At 36.8% G+C, this 23,633-nt stretch overlaps 1 protein-coding gene across 10 annotated transcripts in view; it reads left to right on the top strand.

The window, feature by feature from the left end:
- HMBOX1 (homeobox containing 1) overlaps nucleotides 1-23,633 on the top strand; it is a 250,723-nt gene that overhangs the window by 100,190 nt on the left and 126,900 nt on the right. For all 10 annotated transcript variants that reach the window (XM_066388351.1, XM_066388318.1, XM_066388290.1 and 7 more), the window contains exons 3-5: nucleotides 1,937-2,050; nucleotides 4,740-5,216; nucleotides 17,059-17,144. In XM_066388351.1, the coding sequence (XP_066244448.1) occupies nucleotides 2,019-2,050; nucleotides 4,740-5,216; nucleotides 17,059-17,144 (595 nt within the window). In that variant the 5' untranslated portion in view covers nucleotides 1,937-2,018. The remainder of the gene's footprint in view (nucleotides 1-1,936; nucleotides 2,051-4,739; nucleotides 5,217-17,058; nucleotides 17,145-23,633) is intronic.

Here is a 23,633-nt window from a genome sequence, read left to right as displayed (position 1 = left end):
GGTGAAGAGAGAGAGTAGTAGTTGCGGCACTTCGGTTGTTGATTGCTTGCTTCTCATATGTGCCTTGACCAGGAATTCCAGCTGAACCAGTGACCCCTTGTTCAAGTCAGCGACCATGGGCTCAACCCAGTGACCCCATGCTCAATCCAATGAGCCCACACTGAAGCCTGTGACCTCAGAGTTTTAAAACACAGGACCTCAGTGTCCCAGGTCAGCACTTTATGTACTGCACCACCACCAGTGAGGAATTTTAATGGGTAAATTATTTGGATTACTAAAAGGATTCAGCAGCCACTTTAAAAAATAACCTCCTAGGATTAAGGGTTAATAAACAATATTTGCCCCCTTATCCATAGGGGATGTGTTCCAAGATCTCCAATGGATGCTTGAAACTTTGGATAATAACCCCATATATACTATGCTTTTTCTATATATACATACCTATGAAAAAGTTTATATATTAAACACAGTAGGAGATTTACAACAATAACAAATTATAAAATAGAAGTTATCACAATATATTATAAAAGTTATTTGAATGCAATCTCTTTCAGTGTATTAGCACAAATTTCTTTTACCGTCTATATTTCACAGACAGAAGATTCATTGTTGCCCTATCAGGCATCCCCAAACTACCGCCCGCGGGCCGCACGCAGCCTCCTGAGGCCATTTATCCGGCCCCTTGCCGCACTTCCGGAAGGGGCACCTCTTTCATTGGTGGTCAGTGAGAAGAGCACTGTATGTGGCAGCCCTCCAACGGTCTGAGGGACAGTGAACTGGCCCCCTGTGTAAAAAGTTTGGGGACCCCTGCTAGCAACCTCAGCATATGATTTCATTTTTCTTAAGTTATGAACTGAGTTTTTCACTTCAAGGAAGCACTGTACAGCTTCTCTTTGGTATCTCCCAATTGTCAGCATTACTACTCTTGTACTTTGGGGCCATTAGTAAGTAAATTATGTGTTAGTTGAACACAGGCACTGTGATATCGTGACAGTCCATCTGATAATTAAAATGCATACTAAATGACTAGTGAATGGGTAGCCAGTAAGTGTGGAGACTCTGGGCAAAGGGATGATTCATGTCCTAGGCGGGATAGAACTGGACTGTGTGCGATTTTATCATGCTACTCAGAACGACACACAGGTTAACACTTATGAATTGTTTATTTCTGGTATTTTCCATTTAATATTTTGGGACGTGGATTGACCATGGGTAAGAATGGAAAGCAAAACTGTGGGTAGGGGGGACTGCTGTACTACTAAGCACTTGATAGAGTGGACAAAGGGCTAAGGGTTAAAACAGAAACTAAAGTGTTAAGTGTCTCCTATACGCCATTAGGAAAACGTTCATATACTTTTGCCAACAAACTTTATAACATATCTACTGAAAAATACACAAATCAGTAGTGTACAGCTTGGTGAATGTTCATAGCAAGTGCACCTGTGTAATGTAGCTAGCATAGAACATAGAACATTTTAATAAGAGATCATTTGTGTTAAGCAAGGTGTCCTGTTCTTTTGAATTGATAAAGTAAATGAGTTACTCTGGTTGAAAGTTTTCTTTTCTCACCCAACTGGGTAGGTAATGATAAATTACAGGGAGATGTATTAAGTTAACAAGAAAATTAGTAGAGTACAATTGCAGTAGCCAAAGCAATTAGAATAGCTAATAATTGGAAGCAGTCCATGTGTCTAGAATGGACAAACCAACCTGTGGTATATTCCTACAATGAAGTACTCAAAACTCAGCAGTAAAAGGGGACAAACTGTTGATGTACACAACAGTATGCATGAATCTCAAAATTTTTCTATTCAGTGAAAGAAACCTTACACAAAAGAGTACATAGCAATTCCATTTATATAATTTTCTAGAACAGACAAAACTAATTTGTGGTGGGGGAAAAATAACCTGAGTTGTGGTTGCCTCTGAGGTAAAGAGTCATGGACGGGGGACAGACATGAGGGAACTTCCTGAGGTGATACTAATATGCTGAATCACCATAGGGATTTGAATCTCACATGTGTGCCTGCTTCTCAAAACTCATAGAAAGGTAAGCATAGATTTGTATGTTTTCTTTTAAAGTTGACTCCAAAAGAAGAAAAAAACCTAAACAAATACTGAGCTCTAGTCAATGATATGCATGTAGAAGTAGTATACAAATGTCTATGACTGATTTTGAAATGTATCAAAAAATAAGAATAGAGGGATGGATTGTATAAGGGAATAGATAGAGTAAGATGTTAATGGTAAAATCTAAGTGGTTAGTATGTAGGTTCACTGTAAAATATTTCAACTTCTCTATGTTTAAAATTTTTTATTATAAAATGGAGGAATAAAACCTAGACCATCAAGAAAGAATGTACTAATTATGAAAATAAGGACTTTTATGGTAGATAGTTGATCACAAATGAGCGTTGGAAGAAAGCAGAAGATAATGTGTAGGTGTAAGGCAGGTACTGTGGCCCATGGGCCCAAATGCCCTGAAACCTGTTCTTTGGGATACACAAAATGTGTATATTTTTATTTTTAATGAGCCCGTCTCTAAAAATAGAGTGATTTCACATTAAAATTTTAGATTTCTGACTGCTTGTTTTTAAAAGTATTTGAAAACAATCAATGGAGTAGAATAGAGAATCCGAAGGTTAGATACAGTTTGTGTGGAAATTCTGTATATGAAAAAGTTGGCATTTCCTATCACAAGAAAAGAGACATGTTATTTAGTAAAGCATATTGAACAACCACCTATTCTTTTGGGAAAAAATAAAGCTCAAATTTTTTCACACTCATTAAGTAAATATAAATTCTAGATGAAGCCAAGATTTTAAATATCAAAAACTATTACTAGAACCCCTAGTCTATTAGTAGAATGGTTTTATCTAAGTGGTTTGAACTGGAGACTTAGAAGAGTACAGTAGCCTATATCCCAAGTCATGTAATTCCAATAAGTCCTGCCTACATTGGAAAGCAAAATGTTGTATGATTTTGGAGTCAGGAAGACCTAGGTTTAAATTTTTTTCTGCTTCTTAATTAGTTTTTTTACAAGATACAAAACCACTCTAAGGACAAAACCACTCTGAGCCTTAGTTTTCTCAGTAATCCTATAGTCAATATAAATTACAATAGAAGATTGTTGTGAGGATTAGGTGAGATTACATTATATGAAAGTCTTGCCTAATGCCTTCTTAGATGTGAAAGTTTAATAATGTTTTAATATAGAGAGTTGAAGAAATATCTCCAGTAGCTGAGGGGAACTGGCCCAGAGCATATATTTACCTGTAAAGGATGAGAAAATGTCTTAACATTTTCTTCCATCAGCACTCTTAATTGAGAGTGTACTTCATGTCATGCATACTATTTGGCACTAAAACTATAAAAATAAAAATAGAATAAATTACCAACTTAAAAGATGTTAAGTAGGAAAGTTCTATTGTGTAAAAAAAATCAAGTAGTGAGGACTTTTATGTTTGACAACTCCCTTAATACAGTCACATACCACTTAACTATGGGCATACATTCTGAGAAATGTGTCATTAGTCAATTTCATTGTTATGTGAACATTGTAGAGTGCACTTACACAAACTTAGATGGTACAGCCCACTACACACCTAGGATATATGGGACAGCTTATTGCTCCTAGGCTGTAAGCCTGTACAACATGTTATTGTACAAAACAGCACAAGAGAAGATGATGTGATCAGGAGACAATGTAAACATGAAATGTGAGGCTGCTGCTGTGGTAACACCGCATAGTTTTATAGCAAAAAATTTTTTTTGACTATGCTCTAAGATAATGATAAAAGTATAGTATAGTAAATACATGTCAGTAAAATGATTGTTTATTATCATTATGAAATATTGTACTGTACATTATACGTAGTGTACTTTTATACAACTGGCAGTGCAGTAGGTTTGTTTGCACCAGCATCACCACAATCACAGGAGTAATGCATCGCATCATGACATTACGAAAGCTGTTACAGTGGCTTATGATGTCACTAGTGATAATCATAGGGGATCACTATTATATGTGGTCCATTGTTGACCAATATTGTGGCACATGACTATATTGTTATTAACTGAAACATCTGTTGTGCCACAGTATCTTGTGTTAGTTGAAGGAAACGTAATATAGAAGCAATTTCCTAGGAAAGATGAATAGTTCAGTTTAAATACAACCATGGAAGGTCCATTTCTCAGGATATCAATGAACAGAATGCATTACGGGGATGAAATGTGAAATTGCTAAGGGGTAGGTGAGATGGTACTTAATAATTTTTTTTATGTACCTTTCTTACTTTTGTATTTAAATATTTTTGCTGGTTATTAGTATTTGCTTGGATTTAGTTTATCAAATCGTTTGTTTACAATAAATGAAGTTATAGAGTCCCTAGGTCACTTTTACTGATATTTAGTAAAACGAAAATACAAACATTTTCTTTTCAGAACTTTATATTCATACTCTAATGTAGAATAATATATTTGAGGTGGAAAAAATGACTGTGAGTAATTACATAGTTTACTTATTAGTAAACTATGCTTGATAGGTTATTTTCTTATTCTGTTATTTTGGTATTACTGCCATAACTGAAATTTGGGTCATTTTTTTTAGTTATGTCTTAGCCATCTCCAGTGAGGAATCTCTGCACCTCTGCTGAGCATTTTTTATAATGACATGCTGTTTGGTAGATACTGTAAATGGACTCTTTTTTATTTTATTTTTTGTTTTTTGTTTTTTTTAGTTTGTTGGAAACCATGTCTCACTATACAGATGAACCCAGATTTACCATAGAACAGATAGATCTGCTTCAGCGCCTTCGGCGTACTGGAATGACTAAACATGAAATTCTCCATGCCTTGGAAACTTTGGATCGTCTTGATCAAGAGCATAGTGACAAGTTTGGAAGAAGGTCCAGCTATGGAGGAAGTTCATATGGGAATAGTACCAACAATGTTCCAGCATCTTCCTCTACAGCTACAGCTTCCACACAGACCCAGCATTCGGGGATGTCCCCATCACCTAGCAACAGTTACGATACCTCCCCACAGCCTTGCACTACCAATCAAAATGGAAGGGAGAATAACGAGCGATTGTCCACATCCAATGGAAAGATGTCACCAACTCGCTACTATGCAAACAGCATGGGTCAGAGATCATACAGTTTTGAAGCCTCAGAAGAGGACCTAGATGTAGATGATAAAGTGGAGGAATTAATGAGGTTGGTTCCTTTGGTTATTCAGAGTCCCCAAAATGTCTGTGTTTGTATATTGTTTTGAATAATAAACTGTATTTCAGCTACTTAACTATAAGAACTGTGATTTCCCCTGTCCACTTTGGAGATGAAGGACAATTTTCAGATTTTATGGTTTTGATTCAGATATTCTCTTTTCAACATCAGCGCTTTTACTTTGCTGTTTGATAAACCTTTTCCATTCTCTCTGTTTATCAAAGCAAAGGTTAGCTGTCCCTTTATGGCTCTAATTGCTAATATCTGAATTTTCAGCGTTGTTAACAGACACAGTCGGTTTCTTAAATTCATTGTAAGTACTTTTTCGGAGGGATAAGGTGATTCTATTGTGGCACAGAATTTGTAGTCTTATTTTATCCCTCCAACATACCAATCAAAAAAATAATGTTAAGCACCTGTTATATAAAAAGTAGTGTTCTTAGGAAGAAAAAGACAAGGTTTCTACTCCTAAGAAGTTAAAGTTTGAATTTTAGCAATAGCTGCCACAGGTGTATGTTTCTCTATTATAAGATAAGCTTAAGCCCTTAGGGTTTTACACACTGAGAAAATAAGTTCACTTTCTACAGAGGTAATTAGGAATGGCTTCCACTGGACCTGGGACACACTGAGGACAGCAACCATATGTTTTCGATTGTTATGTCTCTAGGACCTGACTGTCCTCGGTACATGGTAAGGGCGTCATCTATTAAGTGAATGGATGAATTTTAGCTAAACCGTAAAAGATGGCCTCTCTTTTGAAATATAGAAACTTTAAAGTTAAGGGAATAGTAAAAAGTAGAAAAGGTGAGGCATGTTTTGTCTTCATAGTCTAGCAGGTGGGCTAGACTATGCTAATAAGAATAGTGTATTTGGAGGCAGTATAGGCTTTGGAAAATTTGAGTTCCATGGAAATAGCATATGGTTAATTTGGTTGGAGTTAAGACATTTTTTATAGATTGGTAGGAACAGAGATGATAAAAGCATTGATTTCAATAGGTTATCATGATAGGCATATCTCGTTTTATTGCATTTCGCAGATACTATGTTTTAATCATCAATGCAGGACCTCCCACCAGCAAAAAGGTTAAGTCACTGAAGGCTCAGATGATGGTTAGCATTTTTTAGCAGAAGCATTTTTTAATTAAGGTATATACAATTAATAGACTTAGTATAGTGTAAATGTAACTTTAAAAAACTTTAAAAAAGTTTTTTTTAATGATTTTATATATTGATTTTTAGAGAGTGAATAAAGAGAGAATTGGGGGTGGTAGGAGGAGTGAGAAGCATCAGCTCGTAGTAGTTGATTCTCATATGTGCCTTGACTGGTCAAGCCTAGGGTTTCAAACTGGAGACTTCAGCATTCCAAGTCAGTGCTTTATCCACTGCACCACCACAGATCAGGCTAAATGTAACTTTTATATGTACTGAGAAACCAAAACATTCCTGTGGCTCACTTTATTGCAATATTTGTGTGATTGTGGTGCTCTGGAACTGAGCCTGCAATATTTCTGAAGTCTGCCTGTACTGTAATAGGCAGGAGAGGCTACAGATAGATTAGCTACAGTACATAGTAAACCAAGCTGTACAGGAATTGGTCAGAAATAAAATTAAAACCTGTAATTATGAGTTATGGTTTCCCCTACAGAGTTTAAGACTTAAAGATAGAAAAATGGTGACTTAATATTGTGATATGGAAGATCTATCCTTTAGTACCACAATGGTTTTGTATCTTTTTTTTTAATTTTTTTTTTTAATTTATTCATTTTAGAGAGGAGAGGGAGAGACAGAGAGAGAGAGAGAAGGGGGGAGGAGCTGGAAGCATCAACTCTCATATGTGCCTTGACCAGGCAAGCCCAGGGTTTCGAACCGGCGACCTCAGCATTTCCAGGTCGACGCTTTATCCACTGCGCCACCACAGGTCAGGCCGGTTTTGTATCTTTTAAACAAACTGTCCAGAATTTATTTTCAAGATGGAACTGCCTGTATGGAACACTGGGCTAAATGGACGATTGTAGCTAGATTCCAGTGTAATTCATGTAATGAATAGTTGCATAGAACAGCCACAGGATCCTATTATTAAGGACTTTAAAACTTAAAAATATATGATATCAATTTGACTTTGAATTCATTTTCATTTTTTAAAGCAGTAAGCCGAAGTTTAGATGTTCTTTTCAGATTTAACATATATATCATCATCAAGATTAAGAGAATCATTTGGGCAAATAAAGATTACTTTGGTCATTGAAATTTAAGAAGGTTGCTTTTAATTATTCTGAGTAGAGAGGATATCAACAATAAAATTTGTTAGGATGCTAGCCTGTTTGGTTTTTTTTTTTACAGAAACTCAGAGAGAGGGATAGACAGGGACAGACAGACAGGAATGGAGAGAGATGAGAAGCATCAATCATCAGTTTTTCGCTGCAACACCTTAGTTGTTCATTGACTGCTTTCTCATATGTGCCTTGACCGCGGGCCTTCAGCAGACCGAGTAACCCCTTGCTCGAGCCAGCGACCTTGGGTCCAAGCTGGTGAGCTTTGCTCAAACCAGATGAGCCCGTGTTCAAGCTGGTGACCTTGGGATCTCGAACCTGGGTTCTCGGCATCCCAGTCCGACACTATCCACTGTGCCACCACCTAGTCAGGCACTAGCCTGTTTTTTGTTGCTGCTGCTGTTGTTTTTAATAAACTTTTAACAACATAACAGTTCATTCTCAAATGTGTATTGGGCTAACAAGAAGTTTGAGAAAACTTTCTTTTTTTATTTTATTTTATTTTATTTTATTTTATTTATTCATTTTAGAAAGGAGAGAGAGAGAGAGAGAGAGAGTAGAGAAAGAGAAGGGTGGGAGGAGCAGGAAGCATCAACTCCCATATGTGCCTTGACCAGGCAAGCCCAGGGTTTCGAACCGGCGACCTCAGCATTTCCAGGTCAATGCTTTATCTACTGCGCCACCACAGGTCAGGCCAGGAAAACTTTCTTTTTAACAAAAGGCTCTGGAAGATTCACCAGGGTTTAAAACTTGACTGTTAGCTCTTAGGTTAATATATACTGTAATTCAGCTATGTTCTGAAAGTAAAGAGAAGACCTATTTAGCAATGGGTAGTAGTAGTTGTTGTTTTTAAATCCTGCAGAGTTACACACATTCAGTTTCATCATTAAATACATACATGTTTATATATTGTTATTAGTATTTACATACTGCCACCTTGTTGCATAGTTAGGACACTTGATCTTCTTCCTTTTCTCTGCTTTAGTTTCTTAGAACTACTACGTTGGTGTCCTCTAATCATCTAGGACCTCGATAGGTGTTCCATTGGACCTTCTGGCCCTCTGTGGTTCTCTGCCATTACACCCTCAGCCACACCTACATTCTTTATCTGTACCCACCTGTCGGTTTTTTCTTAAGTTTGTAGATAATAATTAGCCTTAGGTTGGAGGGAGAAGCTTATTGCATGACTGTTCTTACTTTCATCATTATAACCATGCCGTGAGGTGGAGCAGAGAAATCAAGATTCACAAAAATTAAATAATTGGCTCAAGAAAAATGTATATTAGAGAATTAGAAAGAGGGACAGACAGAAAGGGAGAGAGATGAGAAGCATCAATTCTTTGTTGTGGCTCCTTAGTTGTTCAGTGATTGCTTTCTCATACGTGCCTTGACCAGGGGGCTACAGCAGAGCAAGTAGACCCCTTGCTCAAGCCAGTGACTTTGGGCCCAAGCCAGCGACCATGGGGTCATGTCTATGATCCCACACTCAAGCCAGCGACCCCATGCTCAAGCTGAAGGAGCCTGTGCTCAAGCCAGTGACCTTGGGGTTTTGAACCTGGGTCCTCTGTGTCCCAGTCTGACGCTCTATCCACTGCACCACCGCCTGGTCAGGCAAGAAAATTTTAAATGGTGAGCCTGAATTATAATTCACGTCTTTATTACTAGTGTGCCACTGTTAGGTTGCCACTGTAAATAATTTACTTTTTAAGTGAGAGGAAGGGAGATAGTGAGACAGATTCCTGCATGTACCCCAACCGAGTTCCTCTTGTCAACCCCTGTCATGGTCCAGTGCTCGAGGACTATTTTTAGTGGCTGAGGCTGATGTACTCCAACGGAGCTATCCTCAGTGCCCAGGGCCACGCTCGAACCAATTGAGCCACTCACTGCCTGCGGGAGGGGAAGAGGGAGAGAAGGTGGAGAGAGAAGGGAAGGGAAGCAGAAGGTCACATCTCCCATGTGCCCTGACTGGGAATTGAACCCAGGATGTCCATATGCTGGGCTGATGTTCTATCCACTGAGCTATGGGACAGGGCCAATACACTTTTGATGTCTGTAAGATTTTATGAACAGTGGTTAATACAACTTAAGACCAATTATGAATGCCTTAATTAGCTAAGTTCCCCCTTCCAACTCCCATGATATTTGCCCCTTCAAATCAATCACTAAATAACCAAATGAATTTTTATTTGGTAGAATATCAGACATTTTTGAGCAGTGGATCTTTCTGAGTGTCCTGTGCCCATACAGGGCTATACTGCCCTTGCTGTTCACACTACACTATGGATGGAATTTGGTGGTCTCTAGTTGAAGAGAATGGGTACCTAGTACCGGGATGCCATCCTGCCTCCATTTCTATGTGTGTTATATGTAGTGTGGGACGAAAGTAGGTTTACAGTTGTAGGTATGTGGAACACAGAGTTTATTAATTTTTATTTATTATTTTTCCATATGAACAACTGTAAACCTACATTTACCCCACCCTCTAAATTCACCACTTTCATACTCACATTTCTCAACTTCCATAGCACTCGTCATAAGAGACATTTTTCAATTTTCATAATGCATTGCATCCACATACTTTCAGTAATTTCACAGTGGATACAGGCACTTTTTGTACAAAGTAAGTCATAACTACATCTGATCAACTTGTTAATAAGAAAGAAAACAGAAAATCACTTTTTCCGTTTTTTAATTGATCAGGATAAAAAATATGAAAGGGAAACTAGAATATGAATTCTCAACAAAATGTTGAATATAACATTTAAGGAAGGACTTTTAGGCTCTTAGCCTTAGAACAAAGATCTATTTCACATGCTAATATTTTTTAAATGCAACTCAGTATATATACATGTAGGTGTACATGTATCTGCTAATAACATAGTGCGTGTATATTAAAGTGTTCTGTTGTTTATATATTATAAAAGAACAATTGAAATGAGGTTAGTGTTATAATAATGTATATTAGCATTTCATACAAGATTCCAAGACTTTTCTTCCGAGTTGGTGATTTATAACCCTACAGTAGTTTCATAGATCATAATGTTCAGTTACCATGTTGTGTCTGTATACAGAATAGCATTTCTTTCAAAGTTATCTTTAATTTTTAAAACATTCTGCTTGATCTCCATGGGTGGAAATTAAAGAGAGCAGTTTTTTTTCAGATGTGAAAGAATTTGTATGCAATTATATTTTTCCACCTGTGAAATATAGTAGTCTGTCTTCCATCTCTGGATGTCTTTGAGATAAAAGACTACCTTCAGTATTAACTGATATCACCCCAATAAATTAAATAAAAGGGAAAAAAGGACTGCCTTTAAGTGGGATCCTAAAGAATGTGTAATGTATATAACCAAGAGACTATGGAAGATCTGAAAACATACTACTTTTAAATTGAAGTCAATAATATTCTTTGTTCCAGAAAAAAAAATATATTGCCACTTAGAGCTGGTATAAATACCTTTTTTCATTCTGGTTTGGAAGATGAAACATATTTGAGAATAAGAATTTAGAGCTATTTTATAAATCATCTAGATCAGGTTTTCCATTTTACAACCTTTTATCTCCACCTACAGATATATCTATTCATTGAACAAATTAAGCTCTATTTTATGCAAACCCCATGATGAATAAGACAATCTTTTTGTATTTTTCTGAAGCTGGAAACGGGGAGAGACAGTCAGAGAGATTCCCTCATGCGCCCGACCGGGATCCACCCGGCACGCCCACCAGAGGGCGATGCTCTGCCCCTCCGGGGTGTCGCTCTGTTGTGACCAGAGCCACTCTAGCGCCTGGGGCAGAGGCCAAGGAGCCATCCCCAGTGCCCGGGCCATCTTTGCTCCAATGGAGCCTCGGCTGCAGGAGGGGAAGAGAGAGACAGAGGAAGGAGAGGGGGAGGGGTGGAGAAGCAAATGGGCGCTTCTCCTGTGTGCCCTGGCCGGGAATCGAACCTGGGACTTCTGCACGCCAGGCCGATGCTCTACCACTGAGCCAACCGGCCAGGGCCAAGACAATCTTTTTTTTTTTTTTAATTTTTCCATTGATAGAGAGAGAGAGAGAGAGAGAGAAGCATAAACTCCTTGTTCCACTTAGTTGTTTCTTTTCATTGTGTACTCATTGATTGCCTCTGTTTTTGTTTTGTTTTGTTTTGTTTTGTTTGTATTTTTCTGAAATGAGAAGCGAGGAGGCAGAGAGATAGACTCCTGCATGTGCCCAACCAGAATCCACCTGGCAATCCCACTAGGGGACGATGATCTGTCCATCTGGGGCGTTGCTCCATTGCAACTGGAGCCATTCTAGTGCCTGAGGTGGAGGTCATGGAGCCATCCTCAGCTCCTGGGCCAACTTTGCTCCAATGGAGCCTTGGCTGCAGGAAGGGAAGAGAGATAGAGAGAAAGGAAAGAGGAAAGGGTGGAGAAGCAGGATGGGTGCTTCTTCTATGTGCTCTGGCAGGTGAATTGAACCCGGGATTTCCATACGCTGGGCCGATGCTCTACCCTTGAGCCAACCAGCCAGAGCCTCATTGATTGCCTCTTGTATGTGTCCTGATGGGGATTGAACCTACGTCCTCAGCACAGGGATGACACTTTGTCCATTGAGCCACCATCCAGAGCCTGAATGAGACAATCTTTGTGATAAAGGACTTTACGGGCTAGTAAGAGACATAAGACCAGGTCAGAAACCACTGTAATAAAGAATAGCATGTGTTAATGTGATGTTGGAAGAAAAAATCTTTTATAGCTGAGGATCAGAGAAAACTTCACTGAATAGATGACAATCAAATTGTGTCTTAAAAAGGAATGATTTCACAGAGGCATTACTGATTAATTCATTCAGCTATTAAGGTCGCTCTGTAGATAACAAAGGAAAGTATAGCAAGTTATAGTAATAATGGCAATGGACAATGGAAAGGAAGATAGACTCCAGCATGGCTGTATTTGGAAAAGGCAGTAAGAGGATACGACATGGACTAAAAGTGGTTAGATGCTAATAGAGTGCTAGCTCCTCTTGGAAGTAAGCTGTGGAATCAAAGAAAAAACAGCATGTATTTGACTTTACAAGTCATAAGGGGCATGAGATTTTATAAGACGAAGAAAAGGGATTCATTCTCTTTATTTTTTGTTGTTGTTGTTGTTTTATTCATTTTAGAAAGGAGAGAGAGAGAGAGAAGGGGGGAGGAGCAGGAAGCATCAACTCTCATATGTGCCTTGCCCAGGCAAGCCCAGGGTTTCGAACTGGCGACCTCAGCATTTCCAGGTCGATGCTTTATCCACTGCGCCACCACAGGTCAGGCGGATTCATTCTTTTTAAAGAGGATGTCAAATTTCAGATGAAGAAAGGAAGAAAGGAGACAGAAAATGAAAGAATTAGATTTGGAGTAAATGAAAGAATTTTTACACCAAGATAAACTGGTGATTTTATAGGATACAATGTATACCAAAGGAGAGGCAGGTTGTTATAGAGGCTGAATGAGGGGGGATATGTAAAAGTTTCAAGAACAAAGGCAGGCCTGACCAGGCGGTGGCGTAGTGAATAGAGCATTGGACTGGGATGCGGAAGACCCAGATTCAAGACCCCGAGGTCGCCAGATTGAGCACGGGCTCATCTGGTTTGAGCAAAAAGCCCACCAGCTTGAACCCAAGGTTGCTGACTCCAGCAAGGGGTTACTCGGTCTGCTGAAGGCCCGCGGTCAAGGCACATATGAGAAAGCAATCAATGAACAACTAAGGTGTTGCAACACGCAATGAAAAACTAATGATTGATGCTTCTCATCTCTCTCTGTTCCTGTCTGTCTGTCCCTGTCTATCCCTCTCTCTCTGAAAAAAAAAAAAAAACCCACCAAAAAAACAAAAACAAAGGCAACCCAGTGGTTGGAAGTCTTTGAAATACGTAAAAGAGAATTGTATACAGAGAAAGTTCAATGTTCTTGCTATTTTGAAGGTACCTAGTAAAACCAACGAAGTGCCCACATCACTGCTTGTGTCTAAAATGACTTTCTAGAAATCTTTCCATTGGTACCTTAAAGTACCCAATACAGATGTTTAATTCCATCTGATACAGTTATAGAAGATCATTTGTTTCTTCTTTTCCTAGGATTCTTTCTGAGGTTTTGTAACATAATAGTCCTTATTTATGTAGTGCTTTTACAATTTCAAAAATATTTGCATATTCAAAAATGTTTATTTTATGTTATATACACATTTAGTATTAAATTTTATTTAAGTTTAATTTCAGTGCCTGGAGAAAAAATTTAAAAGCTTTGTGTGACAGTATTAATGTTCTCATTTTACCAGATGATAAAACCAGGACCCAGCTTTATTAAATGATATGCCCAAGAGCACCTTTATCTTTCAGGTCTTAAATTTTTCTTCTACTCTAAAAAGATTTTCTCTGGTAAAGCAGTTAAGTAAAGAGATTTTAAATTTTTTCATTGATTTTTAGAGAGAGAGGAAGGGGGAGAGAGAGAGAGAGAGAGAGAGACGGAGACGGGAACATTGATCTGTTCCCGTATGTGCCCTGACCAGTCCGGGGATCGAACTGGCAACCTTTGTACTTTGGGGCTACACTCTTAACCAACCGATCTATCCATCCAGGGGAAAGAGTCGTCGTTTTGTGGGTTTTTTTATAACTTACTATGAGTACTTAGAAACTTGCCAAGTATCTGAAAGTATAGTCTATGAGAGTGGTGAATTGCTGTTGTCTTGCTGCCATTCTTGGAAGTATCATACTGCAAGACTGAGTAATTCATAGACTGGATATTCCCTATTGGGATAATTATTATCTCTTTTATATGATTTAATTCTGCTATAGGTTAACTATTTAAAGTAAATTGATTTAAATTAAAAAAAATTTAAATAAACTCCAGTTTAAATCAGTGATCAAGAAAATAGTATTTAGCCTCACCTGTGGTGGCGCAGTGGATAAAGCATTAACTTGAATCTCTGAGGTCGCCGGTTCGAAACCCTGGGCTTGTTTGGTCAAGGCACATATGGGAGTTGATGCTTCCTGCTCCTCCCCCCTTTCTCTCTCTCTCTCCCCCTCTCTCTCCCCACCTTCCTCCCTCCCTCACTCCAAAAATAAATAAAATTGTCAAAAAAAAAAAAAAAAAAAAAGAAAATAGTATTTACTTTCCTCTCAGAGCACGTTTTTAACAATTTACCTTAATAAATATTTTCTTAAACTCAGGCTTTTTTTTCCATGAAGGATACTCTATACATTGAAGTGCAATGCTTTATTTAAAAATTTTCACATTAATTTTGCAGAAACCAAATTATTTGGTTGTTTTATGTACACCAGCCGGTTCAAATAGATACTGCTGAAGTTATCTCTTGCTCAGCTGATCATTGATGGGTATTTGAGAGCTTTTTAGTCTACATTACCTGTATTTTACTCAGCAGCTGGTTATTTTGTTTGACTTTAAAATGTATTTATTTATGCCTTTTCTATAAAATACACAATTTTAAAATAAAATGAGAATGCATATTTTTCAAGGAAACATTTTAAATGTAAACAAGCACTTTGGAATGAATCAGTCATTATCTAGATTATAAGCTAGATCAGTATGAGATTTTTTAGATATTGGATTGGGCAGTTAGTTGACTGAACTTTCTTCTTTTAGGAATCTTTTTTATTAGGATTTCCAACCAGTAGATGAGGAATATACTTTAGAGCAGTGGTCCCTAACCTTTTTTGGGCCACGGACCGGTTTAATGTCAGAAAATATTTTCACGGACTAGCCTTTAGGGTGGGACGGATAAATGTATCACGTGACCGAGACAAGCGTCAAGAGTGAGTCTTAGACAGATGTAACAGAGGGAATCTGGTCATTTTTAAAAAATAAAACATCGTTCAGACTTAAATATAAATAAAACGGAAATAATTTAAGTTATTTATTCTTTCTCTGTGGACCGGTACCAAATGGCCCACAGACCAGTACCCAGTCTGCGGCCCAGGGGTTGGGGACCACTGCTTTAGAGCTTCCAATTGGAAACTGTCCCAACTGTCAGCTCTCTGTTTTTTTCCAGAATTCCTGAAATGGAGTGTGGAATTAATTTATTAATAGAATGTATAGCCCCTCCTCATCAAGGGGCCAAAATATCTGCTGTAAATTAAGTCACAACTGATTCTTTTTTGAAAGGGTACTTTCGTTTCTCCAAATAATCTGTAGAGAGACTTGAGCTCCTGTAAGGTGTTTGTGGCTCATTCACAAAATGACTTGCAAAGATTTCATGGTCCCTTTGTCTCAAATCAAGAGTCAGCAAACTTTTTCTGTAAAGGGCTGTGTAGTTAAACATTTAGACTGTAGACAAGATGTAAAATTAAAGATACAATACAGGTACATACAAGAGAGAAAACGGGCACAAATTTTTATTGAGAAAATTCAATGTAGAATAATAATAATAAAATACAATTTAAAAAATACAAGCCTTATACTGAGAAAAATAAATTGGGGAGGGGATAATATTTTGCTTTAATTCACATTTAGAGATAGTGTTTCCTGTCATTAACTTGATTGCAAATGTTCATCTGTGAAAACCATTCTTAGCTCGTAGGTCGAATGAAAAAAGGTGAGAGGCTAAGATTAGCCCATGGACCATAGTTTGCTGACCTGTGTTAGAGTATAAGTTACTGCTATTCTATGTTACTTTTGGGCTTCAATAAAAAAATAGTGCTCTATTTATATAATCTTTTTGTACATAAAACATTTAAAGAGAAATCAGTCAATTTTAAGTATAATTTTCATTTACTTATTGTTTGTTCTGTTTTAGAGAAACAGAATGTCTAGTCTTTTGAGAATTTATTGAATTTTTAAATAAAACTTGTTAAAGCATCTGAGTTGATGAAAAATTATGTCTATAATATGTAATCCCAAGGATGCAGAAAATAATGTATATTTAAGTACTGTATTAAGTATTCTGTATAATACATGTAATAAAAAATTAATAAATAACTTTTTATATTAAAATTTTATATGCAACCCACCTCACTTAGATTTTATTTGGTTTATACAGTAAAGAAGCTAAATTAAAAGGCAAAGCCTTCCCTAAAATGACTAATATTTTAGCAGTTGTGAGAATGACGATTTTTGTTCTTTAACAAAGGTTTTAAAATGAACTGCACCTTATTTATGTAGTTACACATTTAATATGCGAACCCACAATCTACTCACAACTGATTTTTGCTTTTGTTGTTGATTTTTATTTTTCTAGGATTTCTGTCTAAGATATATTCATTCCACAGTAATGAAACTTAGCGTATACCATATGGCAGCCGTGTTCCTAATGTGAATTATTCACAGCTTGCTATTAGCCATCCTCTGGTATGAAACTTACATCTACTGTGGCATTCACTAAAGCGTCTGTCTGATGGTGTGGTGTTTTAGAATGAACACTTGGTGTTTCTTGGTTTCATTTAATTTCATGTTTCACACAAGCTTGGTCTGTTTACCTTTATTTTGTGTCCTTTCTTTCTATATTCTCCCAACCTCTCTGCTTCACCTTTCTTAGCAAAGATGAGGATTTCTACCTTCAACATACATTGTTGGTCTTGTCTTCTGTTTTTGTTAGGAGGGACAGCAGTGTGATAAAAGAGGAAATCAAAGCCTTTCTTGCCAATCGGAGGATTTCCCAAGCAGTTGTTGCACAGGTAACAGGTAAGAGCTGAAGAGCCCTTTATTCTGGAATCTTGTCTAGTCTCTGCCTTCTGGTGCAGATGTTGGATTATTGCTTGCATTTCTGCATTGCAGTGCAGATCTGTCAACTTGGCATAATAATGTATGCCGGTGATTTAAAACCTATTGTCTCCAATATCATGGAACTTCTCCAGTGATTCTTTTAAAATTTGTGCTAGTAAATTTTGATAGCATTTGTAAAAAGCACAAAATTTCCCATTTTATGGCTAAAAAAGGGTTCTCTGGTTTTCTTGTAATTGTGACAGAGCTCATGACACATGCACATCCAACTGCTACCTACATTTCATATATTTAAAAGCTTTGCCATCCTCCAAATCTAGTCCTCCATTTTATCAATTAAAAAATGATTCATGAGGGTAAAGGAAGTTTTGTTTTTTAAACCACTTTTCTGTATGTGAAACCTTTTCTCAAAACATTACTGAGAAGATAAGAGTTATTACCATTGTCTTCTCTGTTTTTTATATCCCATCCCACCCCATGCAGCCCCATCCCAAGTATGTGGTGTATGTGTCATTCTCTATTTAGATTGCATTTTTTTATGAAGTTATTACATTTGGTTAATGTCTTTGTTGATATATAGTGTTCCTTTCTTGATTATCAGTGATTTACGAAGCCAACTATGTGGTCATCGTTAGAGAAACCAGAAACTCTTTCAACTACATTTTATAGTTGATACATTACTGTGCATTGTACATTGATAAATATGAAAATTAATTTGTTCCTTCCCCTTCTTTTTTTAAACATGCCAGTAACATCTATGTGATGTTGGCTTTTTTAGCCTCTGTTGCCTCAGTTTCTTATGAAAGAGTGGACCTGATCTTCAACAGTACCTTACAATTTTAGGATATTATGTGTGTTTTCTAGACATGGATGCATATTGAAGACAATTTACCTAAAAGGTTGTTGTTGACCATTAATTTGGTTAAAAATGAAACTTGCCTGACCTGTAGTGGCGCAGTGGATAAAGCGTCAACCTGGAAACACTGAGGTTGCTGGTTCAAAACCCTGGGCTTGCCTGGTCAAGGCACATATGGGAGTCGATGCTTCCTGCTCCTCCCCCCTTCTCTCTCTCTCTGTCTCCTCTAAAATAAATAAAAAATAAATAAATAAATAAAAATAAAAAATGAAACTTGAGATTTCAGAAGTCTTAAATTTTGTTCCAAGAATCTAAGGTCAGCCAGTCTTAATATGCTCGTGTGCACATGTATGTGTAATGAACTAGTAATATAATTTTATAAATGATACTGTTCATGGTACAAGACTCTAAAGGCATATTCTTTTGTATAGAAATCTTAAACAGAAGGATGGTGTGTGAATTTAACTTTAGTAATCATCAGGGGTTTTTCAGGAGGATGTTTAAAGTAAATTGTTACCTTTTTTTTTCAAGGATTAAGATACAGTGCTAAGGACACACAGTAAGGGCAAGTTATGTGGGTTTTCCCAGAACCCACTGTTATATACTATGAAAAGAGGGAGTGCTGTCTTTCAGGGCTTTTACTTCAGCCCCAAGATTAGGAGCAACAGTATCTTCTAGTTAGCCAGCATTTGTAGAACGGCATTATAAAGTATTTTGTCTAGGTGGAAATATTTCTGAGTATCTTGAATGCCCTGAATTTTGAATCATCCTGGACTTTTAAAATAGTAGCTTTTGAAATGGATCCAACATTGATGCAAATTATAATAAAATACCTTTAAAAGGAATTTCTTAGGCATATGTAAAAGCATTAGATAAACCATAATGCATTCAACATGGGATATCAAATATTGCCTTTTTGGAAAGGGAAACTGAAAGACGTTTTAGCATCTTGCTACTCAAAATACAGTCTGTGGGACAGCAGTATTGGGAGTTTATTAGAAATGTAAAGATACAGAACAACCCTCCACCTGAATCAGAATTTAATCTTAACCAGATCCCCAGGTGATCTGGGTTTGAGAAGTACTATTCTAGGAGACTAGCTGTGGCAAGCTTTCCTGACATTAACTTCATTGATTGGCATGGTTTAACATTGCCCCACTCAGTACTAGTCATCATGAGGCCTTCCCCTGTTTATGAAAGCAAGAGTTGATAATATTTTTACACACTTATTATCTGTTATATCACATGGACTTTTCTTTTGCTACTGTAATGATAGGATTGGGTACTGTACTGTTAAAATTTTCTTCCCCCATTTCAGCCTCCTCCTCTTCATTGCCAGTTTCAAAAGCTTGGGATCATTTCTCCTTGATCAGATATCTTTCATGGTTCTCTATTGACTGAAAAATGAAACTCCTTATATTTTGACTCCAGCCTTCTTTTTACTGTCATTTTCTAGTCTGTGTACTCTATAATTGAATTCAACTACTTGCCATTTCCAGAATTTTCGATGCTCACAGATCATTGGTTGAGACTAGGATACTTTTCATCTTCTCACCTTAGCCTTATCAATTCCTGTTTATCAAGATGACCTCAGTTTCTATCCTCATTCTGCCTTCTTTGATCACTTTAGCCCTTATGGACTCTTTTTTTTTTTTTTAATCCTTCAGACTTAGTTTGCCACTCTGAAGTTTTAAACCTCATTTCAGGTATACATTTTGGAGTACTGTTCTTTTAAAGCAGTGATCTTTCTTACAATCCCCAAAGAATCTAGCATTGTACATGCTCTCTGAAGATTTCATGTTTACCTGGCTGCCTTGTAGGGTAAAGCAAGTATTGGTGAAGTTTACACAGCTTTACATGTGAAAATTTATCCAGCATAACTGTCCAGTGGTGTTCCCTTTCCTGAAATATTTATTTTTTTTTGGTGCATGAATTTCTGCCCTTAAGGAACTCACATTTTTCTTTTATCTACTTCAATTAAATTATTTACATAAGGCCAGGGAATGAGGATGTTTATAATCAGATTGGTTAACTTTCCTATTAGTCAACTTACTGAATTCATGTATTTCTCTTGTATTATTGTGTTACATATTCATCCAGCACAACCAGTCATTAAGCTAAACTCAGGGGCAGAGCTTTTTATTCCAGAAAAGAGTTTTTTAGTAAGAACTAATGTAAAGTCAAGCTTGGCCCTTGTAAGTGGCCCACCTGGAATAGAATGGCACGAGTGAGGCAGCCTTCTAGCATCCAGGCACTCAGTAGGGTACATAGGCACATTTTATGTCTTAAAACAACTCAGTCAACTCTACCTTTGAACAATAATTCCCAATGAAATCTACCCCAAAATAAAATTAATGATGTGATTGTCTGGAATCAGTCTTGTAATGGAGTTTCTTAAAGTCAGTAAAGTTCGACTGTAATGTGTGAAATAATGAAATAAATCAACCTGAGATCAAAAGGATAAAAAGTGGTACATAAAAAAAGAAAATGCTAAATAAAAAATAGTAGTGAGGTGCAAAATAATGACACATGTGCTTGTTCCAGAAACAAATGCAGAGGCTTCTTTTTATAGATCCAGAGGATATCTATAATAAGATAAACAAGAAGTTCATGGGTGGGGTCTGTATAAATAATATCCTACTGATAGGAAAAGTGACAGTATAAACAGGATATAATAGCAGTGCCTGCTGAATTTCCCAGCATGTTATTTGTAGCTTCTTTCACAGAGTCATAGCTGTTCTCACCAAGGGTGGATTTATTATTATTTTTTACTTCTGTAAGAGGTTGAACAAGAGTCTAAATTCTCACTAACAGTGGTGGGGTGGGGAGCATAGCCTTTGCTTTAGTAATAAACATATGTGGTTTTTGTTCACTTTCAGGGTAAAACATATTCTTTGACCATTGGAATTCTGAAAGCATAATTTTCTTTTTAAATGATCTCTAGGAAAAACCAAGTGGGCAGAATAAATGAGTAAATGGTCAGGCCTGAGTGAGTACTTATCAGCCAAAGAAATAACACTTAACTGGATTCATGTCTTTTAAAAGAAATAAGTAAATGTAAGAAGAGAAAAATTAGCATCTCTGAATTTTAAGAAATTGATTATTTTTGTTTTCTTGAATGATAGTTATATAATGAGAAAGCAGCCATTAACTTGAGAATGCCCAAGTTCTAATCCTATCATTAGACAGATCTGTAGCTTCTCTGTGTCTCAGTTTCCTTATTTGTGAGATGAGGGGCTTTGATCAAATATTTTCTAAGTATCTTTTCTACTTGTCAGATTCTACTCTGTTTTTAAACTGTTGAGTACATTTAACACTGTACATCATACCAATAACTAGTGACTCATTCACAAATGTAAAAATCTGTGTTAACAGAAGCTTTCAACTGGTTTTCGAGGTGTTCCAACTGTACTCAGGCCACTTCCCTTTTTTATCTTTCAAATGAAGCATAAAAACACTACATACTCAATTTAACTGTAATAATTTCTTTACAAAGATTAGTGTATATTGATTCTTTCCCTAAGCAGACAGCTTCAGACCAATTATAAAAAAACAACTAAAGCAGGGGTAGTCAACCTTTTTATACCTACCACCCACTTTTGTATCTCTGTTAGTAGTAAAATTTTCTAACCGCCCACCGGTTTCACAGTAATGGTGATTTATAAAGTAGGGAAGTAACTTTACTTTATAAAATTTATAAAGCAGAGTTACAGCAAGTTAAAGCACATAATAATAATTACTTACCAAGTACTTTAAGTCGGATTTTTGCTAAGTTTGGCAGAATCTTTATAAAACAACTTACTATAGTTAAATCTATCTTTTTAAAATATTTTTGTTTGTTTGTTTGTTTTTACAGAGACAGAGAGTCAGGGGGAGGGATAGACAGGGACAGACAGACAGGAATGGAGATATGAGAAGCATCAATCATTAGTTTTTCACTGCGTGTTGCAATACCTTAGCTGTTCATTGATTGCTTTCTCATATGTGCCTTGACCGCGGGCCTTCAGCAAACCGAGTAACCCCTTGCTCAAGCCAGCGACTCTGGGCTCAAGCCAGTTAGCTTTTGCTCCAACCTGCGCTCAAGTTGGAGACCTTGGGGTCTTGAACCTGGGTCTTCTGCATCCCAGTCCGATGCTCCATCCACTGTGCCGCCGCCTGGTCAGGCTAAATCTATCTTTTTATTTATACTTTGAAAGCTGGAACGCCCATTAGTGGGCGGTAGGGACCAGGTTGACTACCACTGAACTAAAGTGTCACCAGACTTTTAAAAAATACATAATTTTTTTTTAGAGCAGTTTTAGGTCCACAGTAAAGAGAGTGAAAGTACAGAGTTATGTTCCTCCTGTCCCCTGCACATGCACAGCTCCCCTATTGTTAGCATATGGCACCAGATTACATTTGTTATAATCTAGGAACCTCCACTGACACGTTGTTATCACCCAAGTCTTTAGTTTACATTAGGTGGAAATGGTTTTCTACATTCCAGGGGGTTTAGAAAAGTGTAAGATAACAATTATCCATAATTCATAGTATCACAAGATGATAGTATAGTTTCACTACATAAAAATCTTTTGCGCTCTTCCTGTTGGTCCCTCCCTCTCCCTAACTCCTGGCAGCCGTAGATCTTTTTACCGTCTCCATAGTTTTGCCTTTTCCATAATGTTACAGAGTATGTAGTCTTTTCAGGTTGGCTTCTTTTAATAGAACTGAAGGGTTGCTTTAATAATATAAATAAGAAGTTTATTTACTTAATAATAGGCATTTAAGGTTCCTTAATATCTTTTCATGCCTTGGTGGCTCATTTATTTTTAGTGCTAAATAATATTTCATTGTTTGGATATACCACAGTTTATCCATTCACTTACTGAAGGTCATCTCGGTTGCTTCCAAGTTTTGGCAATTATGAATAAAGTTACTATAAACAAGTAGAATTTATGTCTACATTAGAAAAGCAATGTTTGTAGGGTACAAATCACAGACTGGAATTGGTTTTTTATAATAAAACTAAATGTATTCTCATTTAATAAGATTTTATTAATATCCGACCTAATGAATTTTACTAGTTGTTGGTAGATCTCCAATTTGAAGGCTTATCTGTCTACAAAATAGGCAAATTTTACCATGTGAGTTGAAACTTTTGTCTCCAGATTGAAAAGGTTTAGAGTTTTTATTTCTGTTAGGAGAAAACTTCTTTTCAAATCATTGAATGGACTTCAGTTATATAAATGTTTTTGCACAGTACATGTTCAGATTTTCTTTTGTTTTGCAGTCTCTGGAAAATAAGAACAGATAATGTCATGCAGTTCAAAAATCCTTATTTTTTATTTTATTTTTTTTTCTATCTTATGCATTTTGTTGGAACATTTATTTTCTTGTAAACACTACATATAAGGTTCTTTTTTCCCATAGGAAAACATCCGGCCTCTAAATCTGACTTTGGTCATGGCTCAGTGAAAAACAGAAGTGAAAATAATTTTTGTGTATTCTTTTTGTTAGAATTTTTCTACGATTCTTGAAGTTCATTGTTTTACCAGGGTTTCCATCATCTCAAATGCAATGGAAAGGATTGTACATTTCTAGTGTAAAAGTTAGGA

Source organism: Saccopteryx leptura, chromosome 1 (genome assembly GCF_036850995.1).
Source record: "Saccopteryx leptura isolate mSacLep1 chromosome 1, mSacLep1_pri_phased_curated, whole genome shotgun sequence".
Taxonomy (NCBI): domain Eukaryota; kingdom Metazoa; phylum Chordata; class Mammalia; order Chiroptera; family Emballonuridae; genus Saccopteryx; species Saccopteryx leptura.
Note: the sequence above shows the minus strand (reverse complement) of the source record. Positions and strands in the feature narration are given on the sequence as shown.